Source organism: Schistocerca nitens, chromosome 8 (genome assembly GCF_023898315.1).
Source record: "Schistocerca nitens isolate TAMUIC-IGC-003100 chromosome 8, iqSchNite1.1, whole genome shotgun sequence".
Lineage (NCBI taxonomy): Eukaryota > Metazoa > Arthropoda > Insecta > Orthoptera > Acrididae > Schistocerca > Schistocerca nitens.
The window spans coordinates 245,171,782-245,191,645 of NC_064621.1; the positions used below are offsets into that span (position 1 = coordinate 245,171,782).

At 40.7% G+C, this 19,864-nt stretch overlaps 1 protein-coding gene across 3 annotated transcripts in view; it reads right to left on the minus strand.

The window, feature by feature from the left end:
• The window catches only part of LOC126198714 (lysoplasmalogenase-like protein TMEM86A), a 457,167-nt gene that overhangs the window by 24,967 nt on the left and 412,336 nt on the right, over positions 1-19,864 (minus strand). For all 3 annotated transcript variants that reach the window (XM_049935233.1, XM_049935232.1, XM_049935231.1), the window contains exons 3-4: positions 15,228-15,421; positions 5,013-5,128 (exon numbers count right to left, since the gene is read on the minus strand). In XM_049935233.1, the coding sequence (XP_049791190.1) occupies positions 5,013-5,128; positions 15,228-15,421 (310 nt within the window). The remainder of the gene's footprint in view (positions 1-5,012; positions 5,129-15,227; positions 15,422-19,864) is intronic.

The window sequence follows — 19,864 nt, forward strand, 5'->3', positions numbered from 1 at the left end:
GATATTAATTATGCGACTGTCCAAATCATTGTTAAAATTACAATTAGCAAAGGAGTAAGCATGTTTATGTCCCTTAATTTCTCTGTTTTTCCTATTATAAATCAAAAGGTAATAACAAATTTTAATTATTATTCATGTACATGTCTATAAATAACTGTCGAGGAGAATACATCAATATTTGGTGTCTAATAACTAAACTGTTAATACCTATACGTTGCCAGCAGGTATCCGTTAGTCAGCATACAGTAGTTAAATTGAAACCATGTATGTGTAAATATCTTCATGGATCTTCTTTGAGTCAGTCTGCAGTAGTCATTAACACCATGTAGCTGTTGTGTCAGGTGGCAATAGATATATAAAAAGTAAACAAATCTGTGTCACCTATTTCATTACCACTTTCAGTCAACCACTAATTAAAACTTAATAGTTTCTCAAGCCCAGTTACTATGACAAAAAAACCCATTAACTTCATGCATGTTTCTATCAGAACTGGATTGTGAAAGTGTCCTAAAAATATGTTGCCACTGTCAAATCCTTCACATTCTAATGAACGTGTTGTCCTGTGATGAATACACTATACACTGTATAGATGACACATTAGGTTGAAGACAGACACGATTAAAAGACACTTACACATTGGCTTTCAGTCACAGTCTTCATCAGAAAAAGAAAGAGAAAAGCACACCATTCATTCATACAATCAAGCACACATCACACACACGAGAGCATCACCTCTGGCAAATCGGATCAGAATGCAACTACCACATAGAATGGAATCAGCAATCTAGAAAGGGCAAGGAAAGAGAATGGATAGCAATATACAGGTGGGGGGAGCACTGTCCGGTGAAGTACGCAGGGACTAGAATACCAAAAGGCTCAGCATCACGAGGTAGCGGAGCACGGAGGTGTGGAAAACAGAGCAAAAGGAGAGGCTTGGTGAAATATGGGTAGGTGCATTGGCAGAAAGGAGCAACCACAGAGGATGGGAAACGAGAATGGGGAGGAGGTGATAGGACAATATGTTACCATAGGTTGAGGCCAGGATAGCTACAGGAGTAGAGAACGTGTTTTAAGGATAACTCCCACCTGCTCAATTCAGAAAGACTGTTAGTGAAGGGAAGACTCCAAATGGCTCGGGTAGTGAAGCAGTCATTGAAATCAAGCATGTTATGTTCAGCTACACGTTGCGCCACAGGCTGGTCTACTTTGCTCTTGGTCATAGTTTGGCAGTGGCTGTTAATCCTGATGGACAGCTACTCTGTAGTCAATAATTGCAACAGAGCTGATAAATGAGATGGCTGCTTTCACATGTGCCCCAGCCTGTGATGCGGTATGACCATCTTGTGACAGGACTGGAATAGGAAGTGCTGGGCAGATGCATTGGGCAGGTCTTGCACCTGTGTCTTCCACAGGGGCATGATCCTTGTGCCATGGGGTTGGGATTGGGAGCGGCATGATAGCTGTTGAAACACAGATACTGTTGGTAGTTGATGGGTTTACTGTGGGCATAGATGCAAAGGGATCCATCAGAGAGGAGGTGGTCAATATCTAGGAAGATGGCACAATAGACTGAGAAGGACCAGTTGAAATGAATGGGAGAGAAGGTATTGAGCTTGTGAAGGAATGAAGACAGGGTGTCTTGGCCCTAAGTCCAGATCATGAAGATGTCATCAATAAACTTGAAGCAGACTAGGGGTTTGGCATTTTGGGAGGTTAGGAAGGTCACCTTTGATGGTCCAGAAACAGATTGACATAGGAGGCTGTCATCTCTTTCACAAAAAAATCCCTCCCATATAACATAGCCACCCGAAGATGGCATATCTGCAGTGACAAGAAACCCCTTGTCCAGTATGATGGGAGTCTTGCCAAGGCCTTCACAAACAGGCACCATCTCCCAGACCTAGTCTGCAAACAAATTTCTCATGCCATTTCCCCTCACACCCCCAATCCTCAGACCACCCCCAAGAACCAGCCACAAAGGAGTACCCCTCCATCGCCCAATACCAGACCAGACTGTAACAACTGAACCACATCCTTGCCACGGCTTTGATTACTTGTCATCATGCCCTGAAATGAGCAACATCCTCCACAAGATCCTTCCCATCCCACCTAAAGTGGTGTTCTGTCACCCACCCTATCTCCACAACATCATAGTCCATCCCTATGCCACTCCCAATCCCAACCCACTGGCACATGGATCTTACTCCTGTGGAAGACCCAGGTGCAAGATCTGCCAAATCCACCCACCCAGACCTTCCTATTCCATTCCTGTCACCAGTTTATCCTACCCCAACAGGGACTGGGCCACCCGTGAAACAGCCATGTCAGTTACCAACTCTGTTGCAATCACTGCACAGCTTTTAATATTGGCCTGATAACCAACCAGTTGTCTACCAGGATGAACAGCCAGCTACAAACTGTGTCCAAGAGCAACCACCCTGTGCCACAACATGCAGCTCAGCATAACATTCTTGATTTCAATGCCTGCTTCCCCACCCAAGCTGTCTGGATCCACCCCTCCATCACCAGCTTTTCTGAACTGCTTAGATGGGAGCTACCTTACAGCATATTCTCCACTTCCATAATTATCCTGGCCTCGACCTACAGTAACATACTGTCCCCACACCTTCCAGCCACCAGTTTCCATCCTCTCTGTCCTCTCACTTCCTGCCCATTCCCATCTCCCACCCTTTGCTCCTCTCTGCCAACACACTCATGCATCTTTATTCACTCTCCTTTTTTGCCCTGCTTTCCCCCACCACCCTCACCCACAACCTCCAGACTATGCACTGTTGGCATTCTAGTCCCTGCATGCTCTGCCAGACAGTGCTCCTCTCCCCCCTCACCAGCACACTGCTGTAGCTTGCCCTTCCCCAACCCCTCCAGATTGCTGTTTCCATTTCACATGATAGTTGACATGCTGGTTTGAGCTACCAAAGTTGGTGGTCATGTGTGCATGAGGTACGCTTGCTTGTGGGAATGAATGATGTGTGTTTCTCTTTCTTTTTCTGATGAAGGCTGTTGCCAAAAGCTTATGTGTAAATCTCTTAATTGTGCATGTCTACAACTTTACGTATCATCTTTACAGTAAGTAGCGCTATCTTTTCCTACATTGTTGATATTCCACCCAGGAATCTCCATTGTTTGAATACACTACATAAACTATCATATACAAGCTATTTGTCATGATGATATGAGTGTCAATAAATGTGGAAAGGTGTGAAGTTAAATAATTCATTGTCGTGTTCATTTCAAGCTTCTCATTAAACAAAAACACAAGGAAGCAGCACTGCTACCACCAAGACAAATCCAGGTTAGTCACGTTCCAAACTGTATGCTGAACAGTCAAACATTTGGTAGGTAGCTGGAAGTATAGCAACACACAATGAAGACATTACATGTAAAGTTTATGAGTAGGCACTTTGCTAATGAAATCTTGAAAAATATCACTGATTAAAGCCAGGAAGTACAAGCCGGTTTAAACTGATACAGGTATGTATGTTTATGATACATTTTGTACCTACTACTTAAAGGGTCAGAAAACGTTGAGAATGAATTTAATATGAAGCAACTGTAGCAAGTTTATGAATAAAAAACTCATTAACACTTAGTTCTCATGTTTCTTTAAAACTACAAACACAATTTATCCTGATAAAAGTGTATTATGGTCCTACACAGCCTGTTTCCAAGTTACATATATGGAACAAGTACCACATTTAATTTTAAAATTATACTAAAAATTTATGGTACAGTTTCAGAGTAAGTATTGTTATTTCAGTAGATTTTATCGCAAGTGTTACTGCTTTTTTTCTAATGATTTTTTTTTCATTATGTTAACTTACTACAAAAAATACTAAAGATTTTTATGCCTAAACAGGAAACTAATGTATCAGTAGACATTTTATTCCTCGTGTATTCTTAATGTTATTTTCAAAAAGGAATCCCAGAACTTATGACAGTATTCAAGAATGTAATGAGCATGGTCATTTTGAAGATATTCTCTTTTGCTCATTACTTTGCAGAAATGCACCTTCAACTAGAGTCTACTACTGATTTTTCTTGTTGTTTCCTTCTAGTCCAAGGATTGTGCGAAGCAGAAATCAAATAATTGACAAAAAGAAAAAAAAAAAAAGTTTTACTTGTTACTTTTGAGTAATGCATTCCCAGGAAATTGCCAACTGTAACTACACTTTTATAGGATCTTTTTGAGAGATATAGTTAGAACTAACTGGAAGTGACATTCACCTCAACACATCCATCATACACTGCAACCCTAAGAGAGCCATAACCACAACATGCCAGCCACTGTCTCAGCTAAGACTGTACAAATCACACCCCCTGGAGTTCAGGACATGAAGAACCATATTTCCACAGCAGGAGAAGGGAGGCAAAGGGGGGGGGGGGGGGGGGAGTTTTCTCAGCTCTTTTACCGTAAGGTGTGTTATCTCACTTCAGCCTAGGGTAGTGTTCCAGGACATCAGCAACCAAACACTTCAAAAACTATGATTATATTTAAATGATGCCTTGAGTTTCATTATCTGATATGAATAAATTCAAATGTGTGGCAATTACTTCATTAAGTACATGCAACCCATTGAAAATTTTTATTGCCCTTTTTTTCAGTTAAAGAGTTTCCATAAGAATTTCTCCAATATGTCTCCTTAATGTGACACTGATGTTTCAGGAGTATTGATATGACAATAAGCAAATACCACTAAATAATAATAATAACAATAACAATAATAATAATAATAATAATAATAATAATAATATCAATAAGTAGTCACAAGATGACAATGTGTGACTCAATTTTATTAACAAATAAGGTGTTGGAAAGAGCAAAACTGACCAGTCTTCATGGTAGCAAGTCAAAATCTCAGTTGCTGATCATAGTTTTCAAAAACAAATGAAAATGGAGATTCAACAATTTCTTCACTGGGAGGTTTAAAACTTAAAATAATGTGATCAAAATTTTATTCAGTTAGATATTAATTACAATTATTACCAGTTACCTCAAAGAACTGTACTCTAGCAATAGCTCTCCATGCCATTGTAACCAACAGAATGCTGTAGATGGGAACTCCAATCATCAAGACACCACTCAGACCAGGCATCAAAATTACTACAGCTGGAAGAAATAATAGAAACAATCACTGTAGCTGTAGTAGTAATAGTAGTAGTAGTAGTAGTAGTAGTAGTAGTAGTAGTATTATCTACCACTATTACTATAACAGAAACAGCATTATTTAGCTTTACAATGATACTGATACAACAGAAAGTGATTATCTGATTGGATATAACATTACAAGGGTGTGTTGAAAAATAATACATCCAAATTTTTTTATGTAAAAACTCTTTAAGCTTTTTAAATAATATAAAACTTATTAATATTATACACCTTTATTCTTCATGTTACATATTCACAGCCCTCTGCAACCAGAGGGCTCCAAACTGTAGTATAGAACACAACAGTGTATAATGTAACAATGTCAGTGTGTGAGCAACAGCATGCTGTAATCGAGTTTCCAATGCAAAGAGTTCATCCACACAAGGAGCACCCCGTCCTTTAGCAAAAACTGCCACAGGACATACAAGCACTGAGACTTCTACAACAATCCAACGTCTTGGATTCATGGTCATCGATCATCCTCCATACAGTCCCGACTTGACTTCATCCAATTTCTATCTCTTTCCAAAACTTACAGAACACCTTCAATGACTTCACTTGATAGTGATGAAGCAGTGTAAGTGAATGCGAGGTTGCGGCTCTGTAAGCAATGGCAGACTTTCTACAATAACAGTAGCAAGAAACTGGTCTTTCTTTGGGAGAAATGAGTTCGTTGCTAGTGTGACTATATTGAGAAATAAATATGTCAAAAATAGGAATGCCAACAAGGGGTTGCGTGACATAAACCAAAGTTGGTTTTTATCTTAAATATGATGTCTACTCAAATTTTGTGCCAGTAACAGAAGAGTGTCACTAGCAGCACCACTATGGGGATGTAACTCAGGTTTGCTTTCAATACAGGCTATAACAGTCATGCATTAACCTGTGATTTTCCTATGGTAATCACTTAAATAAGTTACCTGACAAATTTATCCCTGAAATTTCATTACTCTACATTAATTATTTTTTGGTGATGGAAAAAAATTGCATCAATGTAGATAGGCTGTATGAATTATATTTCCGTTTAGTAACTTTTCAAGTCACTGACACTTTCACTACCAACAATTTCATTTTTTTATGTACAGATTAAATGTTGAGCATGGAAGCATAGCTTAATTGTCTCATTCAAGTACCCAGAAATAAAATTATGGGAGCAAAAAGTTCAACATAGGTACTGCCTAGTCATGTTTCTATTCATTTTGTACCACTCAGAACACATTTTTAGAACATGGTAACACTTTTAAAAATGCATATAGCACATTATTCATTGTCAGGTTCATCCTGGGTAACATCTAATGTCAAAAACACCTCTCAACTAATTGTTGTTCTATATCATAGCACAGTCTCATTATTTGGGCACTTGGTGCATAATATCTATATTGAACTACATGGAAATGTGTAAAGGTGATGTTCAAATGTGATGCACACTGACAAGAATCTAATAGCACTTGATTTAAGTAGACCTATTAGTATGTTTAAGTCTCTCAACAAGAGCCACTCAATGTAAGTCAGATCCAGAAACCTCATTGAACTTTTAAAATTGAAAACAGTGTCAATCACTTTCAGGATGGCAGGCCTAAAATTAACACACCAGAAATTTCTCTGATAAAATTTAAAACCCATGCTGTCTTCCTACTGCTCTAATCAACCGATGATCAGATCCAACTAACAAGTAGTTATTTCAAGTTTAGAGGTGGCATAGACTATAGTGAAATTTTCCATAAACAACATAATGGGAGACTCAACTGTGGACCTGATATCATTGAATTGTATAGCAAACAGAATCATGCTTAAAACATATATCTAAGGGCACCATACTCCTGCTTGAATTGCTCTGAATATTAACAACTCGATATGTAAAAGATTGTCTGGAAAGAAATAATCACATGACTGTGCAGTGGAACTATGCCGGAATGTTATGCTTCAGAACAGTGCCATAAACACTGTCTAGATAGAAGAATATACTTATGAGAGTGTTGGTGACAGGTTGTCGTATTGATAACTTCAGGTTCTTTTGTTCTGTAACACTCTTCATGGGATTCTATCCTCACCAGGTGTAGTCTCCTTGGACTGAAGCAATGCATACTGTAGCTCCCATAGAAAAGGGGCAGTTTTATTCCTCAGTTTTATTGGTACTGAAATATTAATCACCCCTCTTCAGCAATTCCCAATGGTGGTGGGGATCTGTATCCCAGTTTTCAAAGGTAGTGATCAAAGCAAAAACTCCACCACTGTCTGCATGATGTCTCTAGGTGTAGATTGATTCATTAGAGAAGCTACTGACAACCTGACATGCTTGCCAGATATCCTCCCTACGAGTTCACACACCGCTTTAGAGCTATTAGAATGAGTCACCGAGTCCAGAAACACTCGTCATGACCACTTTTTCCTGCGGTGGATTGTCATACGGTATTTGTCTTTAGACTTCAAATATGAAAGGCTGTTTGTTGACTACTAAACTGTTGACATGTCACATGCCTGACCCTGATTGCTGGGCAATCATCATCATTTCATCATGGCACATGTTGCCTCTGAATTCTGCCCGAAATCCTTGGGATGGTTCCATTAGCAGCATAGTGGATTCTGGATGTTATTTCCATTTCAGAAATAGCAAATGGGCTACACTATCTCAGTATTCAAAAACAACCAGTTGGCTGCATTGTGTTTGCTATGACAGCATTCCTCAAGGCCACTTACTTCTAGGGACTGCCATGAGAGGTCGATCTAGATGGCAAAGTTATCTCTTTAATCCAAGTCATTCACCACTCCCCACTGAGCAATGTTTGCACAGGCAGGAGAGCAGAATACGAAGTCAATGGTAGAGAAAAATTCCACTGTAATTCTTGAATACCAATGTGGCTGGAGGATGTGTATCCTCCTATCACATTACGTACATTAAAATCTCCTTGAAATAAGAATAGCAGTGGGAGTTGAAAAACCAGGTCAGAGATAGCCTTTGTATCCAAAGTTTCAATGGGTGATAAATAAATGTTACATTATGTAACTTCATAAGATGTGGACTAGGAGTTGAGTGACGTATTATTCACCAAGTGGCGACCCTACTTTTAGCCATGTCCCCACTGAGGTGATCTTTATCATGAAGCACAGCAGCTATTTAACCCACTTTCTCTTGAACTTACTGGTTATACAATTCAGAAGAGAAAGAACTGAAATAATTTGCTGGTTCGCTACGGAAAAGCTGAATGTACATGACTGAGTCGTCATCGACCACGCTTGTTCGGATACGTGCTAGTCAGTCTGTTTTGATTCCATTTTCCTCACATTACACTCTGTTTTACTTTTGTTCTTTGGAATCTATGGTGCTGATTTAAACTGAGGCACACAGTTTTTCAGTAGCTTCTTACCCCAATGTTGTTTCTACTTCTAGTGCTGACACTTTCCTTATCGCTGGAGATGGTTTGGTGTCAAGAATCAATAGCAAGATCATCCACAAATTTGATGTAGTTGCAAGAGCTGTTTTTCTGGGTCTGTTGAGGCATTTAATTCCTTCTTAATTTTTACTGAGGGCTACCGCAAAAGATGTTGTATATGTATGTGGCTGAAGAAATTTGTCTATCTTCTCCACCATCAGCTATGGTATGTATTAGTCATTTTTATCACCTGACTATTCCTTTCTTCTTCAAAGATAATACACTTCCTGCTGCATGCTAAGTATCTGACTGAGCCAGCAGCACAAGTCAGGAAAGATACTTGTTTCTTCAGCATGAGTGGCCACACTGTGTTTCCCATATGTAACCTGACCTCGAACATGTGATATGTATGAATTTCTGGTACTTCAAACCGCTCTCAGTGTTTTGGATTTATAGTCTAATTCAGAGGCAAAACCTGTAAGATGAACATCTGTGTAAATGCTGCTGTTTCTCTCCAATCATCTATCACATTATGTTTTGAACTTCAATTACCTCTTACTCAGCACATTCCTCCTGACAATGTTCTGTATATGTACATGTCATTGTTTTGTGACTGTCACTTTCATACAGTTAAGGCTATAGTGCAGCACCACTTCAATGGAGTATTCACCCCCAATTGCTTTGATTTCAGAAGGTTGGTGCATTGCTTTTATATCACTGTTTCTTCACGTAATCATCCATTTGCACTTTACTGATGTATCTTATAGGTAGGACCAAACATTTTAATACAAAAGGGTGATATCTCCTCAAATGTACATTTTCTTCTAGTCACAGTAAATACATTTTGACACACTAGGTGTGCCCTGTTATTGTATACTGTTTTAATTTTGGAGGATGTCTGCTAAAGAGGACTAGCCTCCCATGCTCTACTGGATGGGTGTTTTCACTACTCACCATACACGCTATACTGCCCAAGAGAATTTTTGGGACTTCATAGATGCCATGGTGTTCCCACACAGCTAAAAATATAACAGTTCAACTACACAGTTCTGTTACTGCCCATTTACACATTCATTATGGCATGCTACCATTCTAGCATTAAAGCATATGGAAAAGTCTCATATGGTTGGATGCACCACAAGCTGTGCCTAAGTAATGCATGCACAGAGGCAAGCTGTCATGGCATTGAGCACTAAAAGGAAACCAGAAATTGTTGCTTTCTCTATGGCTGCTGCTTTATATGCGACAACAGTAAGCAACATTAACAGAAAAAAACTGTCATTATGGTTGAAAAAATGGATAAACAGACGGCCAAAAATTGTAAGCTTGACATTTCTTTGAAAATAACTTCTTTTAGAGGATGAATACTCATTTAGAAATTGAGGATTAGGGAGGATGATTATTAGTTCCTACTGGACCTCATGTAAGATAAATTAATCAAGCAGGGCTCTGTGATGAGAAAATCAATTACTTCTTTCAAGTAGCTATTCTAAGAATTCATGCCACTGATGAATCCAAGTCCATCAAAAAACTATACTTGTGGTATGTAAACACCCCCACTGCTAGCAGGGCTGGTTTGAAAACATTTTTTGCACACGAGTGAGCTATAGTATGGTCCCCTCACCCTTTCCCTCTTTTCCCTCTCTAACACTTCCACCTGTGTCAGTTTTCCCTATTAGTTGCTATATGCACTGTATGCAAACCTTGCACTTGGCCGCCCCTGGCACCTCTTTCAGCTTGGTACCCTAAGTGGCCATTACTAATTGTGATATGAAGGGCTTATTTCAATAGCGGTACAAGTTCATTGTGAGATACAGAGTCCTACAGTTAAATGAGCGCTGAAAAATCTGCAGTTGAGATACCAAAAATATTCAAGCATATGGCTTCTTGCTAGAGATGAACCTTTCTTTCTGTTTGTTTGGATCATTAGTTGCAGAAGCATTATAGGCAGAAAAGTGGAGGTAATGGACTTGTACCACTATTGAAATAAGCCTTTCATATGTCCTGTATAGAAACCATACAGCTTTGGAGCCTCTGGCGCCCAAGTGGCAGACTGTTTTGCTGACTGCCAGCACCGCTTCTCTTTGAGGTCTCTACAACTTATCTTTCTTATCAGTAATATGGACAACACAGGATTTTTATTTTCTTCTTCATTTCTTCTACTATTGCCTGCAGCCTACAGTCTTTATGTACTCTGTATTTCTTTAATGCTGTATCATGTTTCTTCCTGTTGTAATCATCTTTACTTCCAGTATCAAAGAGACAGTTTCAGTTCATACTGTTCATTAATACACTGATGTGTTCCTTGCATTCTTTTCAAAATAACTTCGTAGCTTGAAGATTTCTTAAGTAAGAGAACCTAACATGTCATCATCATGAATGCCCAAATGAAGTGTGATAGGACTGTTCTTATTCTATGGATACCTAAATGATCTAACAGAGAGGGTGAGCAGCAATCTGTGCCCGTTTGATGATGCAGATGATGATAATGAGGTGGTGTATGGGGAGGTGTCATCAATAAGCGACTGTAAGAGGATACAAGAGGATGTACACAAAATTTCTAGGTTTTGGTAATTGGCAGCTTGCTCTAAATCTAGAAAAATGTAAGTTAATGGAGATCAGTAGGGAAAACAATCCTGTAATGTTCAAATACAGCATTAGTAGTGTGCTGATTCACACACAATCGTGTCAGTTGAATATCTAGGTGTTAACACTGCAAAGTGAAATGAAATGGAATGAATACATCAGAATGGTAATAAAGAAGCAGAATGGTAGACTCAGTCCATTGGAAGAATTTTAGGGAAGTGTAGTTCATCTGTAAAGGAGACTGCATACAGAACACTAACACGACCCATTCTTGAGTATTGCTTGAGGTTTAATATCTCCACCAGTTGAGATTAAAGGAAGACATCAAAGCAATTTAGAAGTAGGGTGCTAGATTGGTTACCAGTAGTTCACTCAATAAACAAGTATTATGGAGATGGTTCATGGATTCAAATGGGAGCCCCTGCAGGGAAGACAATGTTCTTTTTGCAGAACACTACTGAGAAGATTTAAAGAATCAGCATTGGAAGCTGCCTGCAGAATGATTCTCCTACCACCAACATACATTTTGCATACACATGACGAAAAAAGAGAAATTAGGGCTCATATGGAGACATATTTGCGAGTGGAATTGGAACGGAAATGACAAATAGTTGCACAGGGTACCCTCCACCATGCACCATGTGGTGCTCGCAGTGTATGTATGCGGATATAGACGTAGCTATAGAAGTCAGAGCACTACAGAAAATGTGAAGCAGACAGCTGCTGACATTTTTCACTGGCAAGACTATGTCAGACTGAATGCTTCATCTTGTATCTGCAGCAGTCGTGTAACAACACAAGCACTTTGACGCTCATGAATCTATGTATCATTACGACCGTGTCACCTCAACAGCCAGCACAGAGCACGCCTTGAGGTTGGGGTTTTTATGATAACAGACGTACAAAACACATGATCCGGGTGGCTAAGCCAAGATACCTGTCTCTTGTGACACACAATGCTAGCCATTGAAACATGTCCACAGCTTGTTTAGGGAGTACTAGTGGCTCTGACACGGTCATAGCTGGAGATGCTCGGGCCCACCTGACTTGGCCCCATCACAGCTGAATGAGCTCCGAGCAGTTTGTCATTTAACACCACCCACGAGAGTAACTAAATGGATTTACTAGAGATGGAGTGAGTGCTACATCCCTCCCCACAGGCTACCTACATATCACCAGATGCTACTATCTACCTCTTACAGACAGAACAGACGAAATTTCTGGATGCATTTCAAGTTGGCGACTTAAAAAAAAAATGCATTTGTGGTAGGCAACCGAGACAACTCAAGATAAAGAACCTGGAGAGACAGCCCGTATCCAGTCGTTGTGTAATGTGTTTCTTTTGGTTGGTTTACTGTACACTCTGGAATACGAAGACATTTGCACAAAAGTGAGCTAAAAGCAGTCAAAGTTCTAAGGCCGAAAAATGACAAGGCTGCGTTTGTAGAATGAGTGCGGCTACTGGGGTATCATGCTTGCAATTAGTAAGTGTGCGATTTTCTTTTGAACTTGGCCAGCACCTACAGTCGTGCTACTGGTTACGCTGACATCTTAGACATTTAATCCGACAAAAATCTGGCAGATAGACGTATATTCTAGAAAATTAGCCAGCACCAAGTGGTTATCGTTTTAATCAGGATCGGTTTTGCGACTGTATATAGATTCTTGCCTGTTGCAGTTTAGTGGTGCAGCACGATCAGGCTATAACCCGATCACGAGTGGTTACAGTACTCCGTAACAGAGGACGTCACACAACAGTCACTTTGAAGAAGGCAAATCTCAGACAATCGTATACAGTGTATGATATATTAATGCCATTGTGACTTAACCCCGTGCTGTACCACTCTGGCAGTCGAAGCCAGCTGACCAACTCCCCAGTTTTTCCCGGCGTCTCCCGTATTATAGCACTCCCCCACCCCAATCCTAACAGCTCCCCTATTAACGTCCGTTTCTCCCGCATATTTCGTAAGTCACTGCGTTTACATGTGACATCTTCCGAAAGACGAAAACCGAATTTCGAAAACCGTTTCTCGCTGCCGGTCGATGTGACCGAGAGGTTCTAGGCGCTTCAATCCGGAACCGCGCTCCTGCTACGGTCACAGGTTGGAATCCTGCCTCGGGCATGGATGTGTGTGATATCCTGAGGTTAGTAAGGTTTAAGTAGTTCTAAGTCTAGAGGACTGATGACCTCAGATGTTAACTCCCACAGTGATTAGAGGCATTTGAACCATTTGTTTCTCGCTGACATGTTTACTTGTTAAAGTCTGAAGCCGATTTGATAGCCCAGTTTAAATATGGCGCCTGGCAAACACCTGATAGAGTTTATGGTTTAGTCGGCACAATTACTATTTCTCTTCAATTAGACGAGGTGTAAACAGTTTCGGTCTGATACTTCTCCTTGCCCTTCACTGCACAAAAAGCGACACCGCCCATATTTGCCGAAAATTCTTAAAAACCTGACAACCCAAGCATGTTACAAAACCGGTTACGCTCACAAGGGAGCGAAAATGGATTGCGGAATTGGAAAACCGGCAACCTGAAGTGGATTTCCAGAATCGATTTTGAAGTGTTTACATGGCCATCCAGAAGCGGTATTGGGAAATCAAGTTTGCCAAATCCGGTTTAGGGAGCTTCGTGTAAACAGGATGAGTGATTACTGTTCCAAATATTAATCCCGCGAAGTACTATCTATAGTTTGAACATCCTCATCGACAGTTCTCGAAAAGCTCTCGTTTTGTAGATACTATTGTCGACATTTGGTCTTTTTTTCTGTTCGTGCTTCTACGGAAAGAAAACGGTTTGTTTGTAGGGAACGAGAGGAGTGGAGAAAGAATGACATAGCTTACACGCCTGTAGGGATAATGAGCGGGGGAATTTTTACTTGTTTTTCGTTCAGTACAGGCAACAAACGATTGCGTTCATCTCTTACCGATTAGCAGCTATGGTGTCAATAACACACGGAGTAACAATGACTCGCGAAAGCGGATTATTGAGACGTTCATTTTTAATCACACTCGTTGTATAATTTATTTCTCAGTTAATTCGACGACAGTTAACACGAAATGTGCTGATTTGTATATACTACTTTCCGTAATCATACCAACTACACTGCTCAGCGTGCATGTGTCTGCAATAAGGTTAAATACTCCATATGTTTATTTGAAGAGATAGGAGCAACATTAATGTTGGTGAAAATCAATGGCATCCAACGGTAATCGAGCTTACAGAATGTTTTGTTAAGAGTAACTTAGCATCGCTCATGAGAGTAATGCCAACTACACGTAATATTGTTTCACACAGTTACAAGTCATATTAAAAGAATTTATTGCTGATTTTGTAAATGAAGATACTCTACACGAAAAGAATTCTAGTGCTCCGAGTATGCTAAAAACAGGAACAACAGAAAAAAGTTGAGTAAAAGTTTTTAAAGATTTAAAACACAAAGAAATTGATGTGAGAAACATTGGTAAAAATCATAGGATTGAAGACAATTACTTAAAATGAAATGATAATTAAATGGACACCCTAGCTGCAAACAGGCGTTGATGTACTTCATTGGAGACATGTTGAAAATGTGTGCCCCGACCGGGACTCGAACCCGGGATCTCCTGCTTACATGGCAGACGCTCTATCCATCTGAGCCACCGCGGGAACAGAGGATAGTGCGTCTGCAGGGACTTATCCCTTGCACGCTCCCCGTGAGATCCACATTCCCAACATGTCCACACCACTACATTCGTAGTGCGCCTAATAGATGTTTGCCCATCATACTTAAAACTAACTTCATTAAGGAATAAATATACTGAGAAGCAGTAGTTACTAAACCAGTTCTTGGAACAGGTTGCGGCATGCTGTTCTTGAATTTAAACCAAAATGAGTATTATTACATGCTTTTGCAATTTAACCCGAAGTATGGTACCGTTTGAAATAATAGAGTAAAAGCAAGCAAAGTACGCCAGTTTATCAATATTTATGTCTCCATTGCCAAGAAAACGTGATTTAGTTGTGAGTTGAAATTTATTGTGAATAAATCTGCGTTAAACGAACCCGTAAAATCATGGTCAGACGTCCATCATCTGATATGTTGGTCGCCCTAGTCTTACCTGTTGCGCACAGGGCGTAAAGAGCAGCGCCCAGCTGGACGTTGAGCGGTTTGAAGCCGAACGCTGCAGTGTACATGAGCTGCGCCACGCCGAAGGCTGCCATGCCGTGCAGGAAGTAGTGAGGCCACACCAGCAATGCGTCCCCCAGGCAGGAAAACGCCAGCCCCGTCAGGATGCGCCGGGAGAACGTGTACCTGAACAGAGGTGAGACACACATGCGGTTCATGGTGCACAGCAAGATGTCGCAGTCGATTCTGGCAGAACGTCACACGCATTAAGGTGACCAGACATCCCATATTATCCGGGCCTGTCCTCTCCTTTGTTTTCATCTACGTCTACATGGTTACTCTGCAATTCACACTTAAGTGCCTGGCAAAGGGTCCATCGTACCATTTTCATACTACTTCTCTACCATTCCACTCTCGAATGGCGCGTGGGGAAAAGGAACACCTAAATCTTTCCGTTCGAGCTCTGATTTCTATTTTACCGGGTGATCAAAAAGTCAGTATAAATTTGAAAACTGAATAAATCACGGAATATGTAGATAGAGGGGTACAAACTGACAAACATGCTTGGAATGACATGGTGTTTTATTAGAACCAAAAAAATACAAAAGTTCAAAAAATGTCCGACAGATGGCGCTTCATCTGATCAGAATAGCAATAATTAGCATAACAAAGTAAGACAAAGCAAAGATGATGTTCTTTACAGGAAATGCTCAATATGTCCACCATCATTCCTCAACAATAGCTGTAGTCGAGGAATAATGTTGTGAACAGCACTGTAAAGCATGTCCGAAGTTATGGTGAGGCATTGGTGTCGGATGTTGTCTTTCAGCATCCCTAGAGATGTCGGTCGATCAGGATACACTTGCGACTTCAGGTAACCCCAAAGCCAATAATCGCACGGACTGAGGTCTGGGGACCTGGGAGGCCAAGCATGACGAAATTTGCGGCTCAGCACACGATCATCACCAACGACGCGCGCAAGAGATCTTTCAAGCGTCTAGCAAAATGGGGTGGAGCGCCATCCTGCATAAACATCGTACGTTCCAGCAGGTGTTTATCAGCCAGGCTGGGGATGATGCGATTCTGTAACATATCGGCGTGCCTCTCACCCATCACGGTAGCAGTTACAAAACCAGAATCACGCATTTCCTCGAAGAAAAAAGGCCCGATAACGGTAGGTGTGGTAAATCCAACCCATACCGTGACTTTCTCGTCGTGCAATGGAGTTTCCACGACAGTTCTAGGATTTTCGGTAGCCCAAATTCTGCAGTTGTGGGCGTTAACAGACCCTCAGGGCGAGAAACGAGCTTCGTCGGTCCACAACGTGTTACTCAACCAATCGTCATCTTCCGCCATCTTTTGAAACGCCCACACCGCAAATGCCCTCCGCTTCACTAAATCGCCAGGTAACAGTTCATGATGCCGATGGATTTTGTACGGATAGCATCGGAGGGTACGCCTCAGTGCCAACCAAACAGTACCGTATGGAACGCCGGTGCGACGTGCGACTGCAGGAGCACTGACTTCCCCGTGCATTCCCCGCTACAGTCTTCATTTCTTCCTGAACTGTCTCAGCAGCATTACGCCTTGTGCTCGGTCGGCCACTACGGTGTCTATCGTCTAAACAACCCATGGCTTCGAACTTCGAAATCATTCTCGCCACAGCTGCATTTGTCAACGGACCTTTAACCGTTCGAAACCCCTTCCTATGGCGATAGGATCGTAATGCTGAACTAGCACATTCCCCATTCTGATAATACAGCTTCACTACAAGCGCTTTTTCAGGTAACGTCAACGTGCTGCGACTGTTGGCGCATCTGATTCTCTCTCTCATTACAGCTCCTTTTATACACGATTGTCCCCCATGTCATTCCAAGCATGTGTGTCAATTTTTACCTCTCTATCTATATTATTCCGTGGTTTATTAAGTTTTCAAATTTATACTTCGTTTTGATCATCCGGTATTATGATGATCATTTCTCCCTGCGTAGGTGGGTGTCAACAAAATATTTACGCATTCGGAAGAGAAAGTTGGTGATTGAAATTTCGTAAATAGATCTCGCCGCAAAGAAAACCGCCTTTGTTTCAGTGACTGCCACCCCAACTCGCGTATCATATCAGTGACACTCTCACCCCCATTGCGCGATAACACGAAACGAGCTGCCCGTCTTTGCACTTTTTCGATGTCCTCCGTCAATCCTACCTGGTAAGGATCCCATACCGCGCAGCAATATTCCAGCAGAGGACGGACAACTGTAATGTAGGCTGTCTCTTTAGTGGGTTTGTCGCATCTTCTAAGTGTTCTGCCAACAAAGCGCATTCTTTGTTTCGCCTTCCCTACAATATTATCTATGTGGTCTTTCCAGTTTAAGTTGCTCGTAATTGTAATTCGTAGGTATTTAGTCGAACTGACAGCCCTTGGATTTGTGCGATTTATCGTATACCCAAAATTTATCGGATTTCTTTTAGTATCCATGTGGATGACTTCGAACTTTTCTTTGTTTGGTGCTAATTGCCACTTTTTACACCATCCATAAATTCTCTCTAGATCATTTTGTAACTGGAATTGATCGTCTGATGATTTTACTAGACGGTAAATTACAGCGTCGTCTGCAAACAGTCTCTGACTTTTTGTGTATAACAAGACGCCGAAAGCCTTTTTTTGTGGAAATGTCTTATCGGCATAAAACGTGTAGTGCTTCGAGAATTTACACGTAAATTGTAGAACCACTCGACCTTCTGCCGCCTCGAAAACGCGATATTTTAAAGACGAGCGGCACCTTGCCGGTCGCGCCTTGGAAGCTGTATTAAAAGGACAAGGAGTGTGTGTGTAGTAATATTCCGTGGTTTTTTGGTACTATGATTATTGTAAAAAAGACAAACGAACAGTTGACCCTAGACTTTTACTTACTTCATGTCTTATCTCTGAACGAAGCAAGACGCATGGGACGTCTATACATTATTTGGTTGTTTAAATCAGGCAATTGTGATTATATTTAATTGTATCTAATGGGTATCGGCGTAGTTGACTTGCAAGAGTTTGTATGCTCATATGAAACTTGTGGAAATGAAAATACATCTGAGCTGAACTGGAAGTATGAGAGTACATAGTTATTTCAAGTGAGAGAGATAACAATTTTTTGATTCCTCTAACCAGCGTTATTTTTTCGGAGAAGGAGTTATTGAGATCAACGCGGCCGCATATCCAGAGAAGAGGATCGGCTAAACATTTCAAGTAAGTCAACTGTAGTAAGAGAAGTGTGAAGTTCGGAATCCAGTTTTGCACCGCTTCTCTTGTCGCCAAAACCGTTAGAACGGTGATCAGGACTCGAAGAAAGAGGAATTTTCAAACGAAATCAAGATAAAAAGATATTGTGAGTTGCTATAGCAACCAATAGTAACAAGGCAGGGAAATTGTTTAGCACAGTTGGATTCTGCATAAACGGCAAAAAGAGGTGAAAATTAATAATCACCATACGAGAAAAGACGCAAGGAATATCTCAACAGTTTAGACTAAGAAGAGTTACGACGATACCTATTCGACGAAAAAGATCCAGTGTGGAGAGTAAGCAGCCTTCACACACATCGCGGGGGCGTGGACCCCGTAACCAGCAACCGACGCCAACGACCCCAGCTGCTGCTCACCGGTGCTGACTACAAATCCGTTCACAGACACCGACAATGAAACCAACCTTTGACGCTGCCGTCAACCGTGCTGTTCACCGGCGCTGATTCCACACCGGCTCACCGACGCAGCCTAAAACTCTACGTCGGGTGAATGTGGAGTTGAGGACACTGTTCAATAATAGACTGTTAGTATAGTTATTATACTCATAGGTGAATTATTTTAATGATCACTAGATCTAAAACTAAGAAAAATACTCAGAGGTGATTTTGTTAATGATAACTCGAACTAAAAGTAAGAAAAATATGGATAATACTCAAAAAATTGGGGAAACATCAGAACCAGCCATGGCCATGACAGTGACAAAAGAAATGTCAGACTGGACTGAGGTAGCAAATTTAATTAAAGCACTAAGTCTTAAATTAGATAACCTGAGAGAGGAACTAAATGCCAGATTAGATGACCAAGTCATGCTCAAATTGCAACTTTAAGTAAAAAATTAGATGCACAGAGTGCAAATTCAGCTACTTTAAGATAAGAACTACGTCTTAAGTTAGATCCAGTAAATACTCAGTTAAATGATAGATTATATGAACAGAAGCGGATTCAGCTACTATAAGAAAGGAACTAAGTGCTACTTTAAGTGAAAAACTAGAAGCACAGGGTGATGTTTTAAATGCTAAGTTCAATGCCTTAAATGGTAAAGTGGAAAGTTTGCAATTAGATTTAAAGAATGAATTAAGTAATTCCTTGACTATCCATGTAAACCAACTGTTCACTGACTCTTCTTAGTCTAAACTGTTGAGATTTTCCTAGTGTCTTTTCTTGTATGGTATTTATTTATTTTCACCCCTTTTTACCGTCTATGCAGAATCCAACTCAGCGAAACAATTTCCCTGTCCTGTTACTATTGGTTGCTATAGCAGCTCACAATATCTTTTCATCTTAATGTCGTTTGAGTATTCCCCTTTCTTCGAGTCCTGATCACGTCGATCGCCACGTTC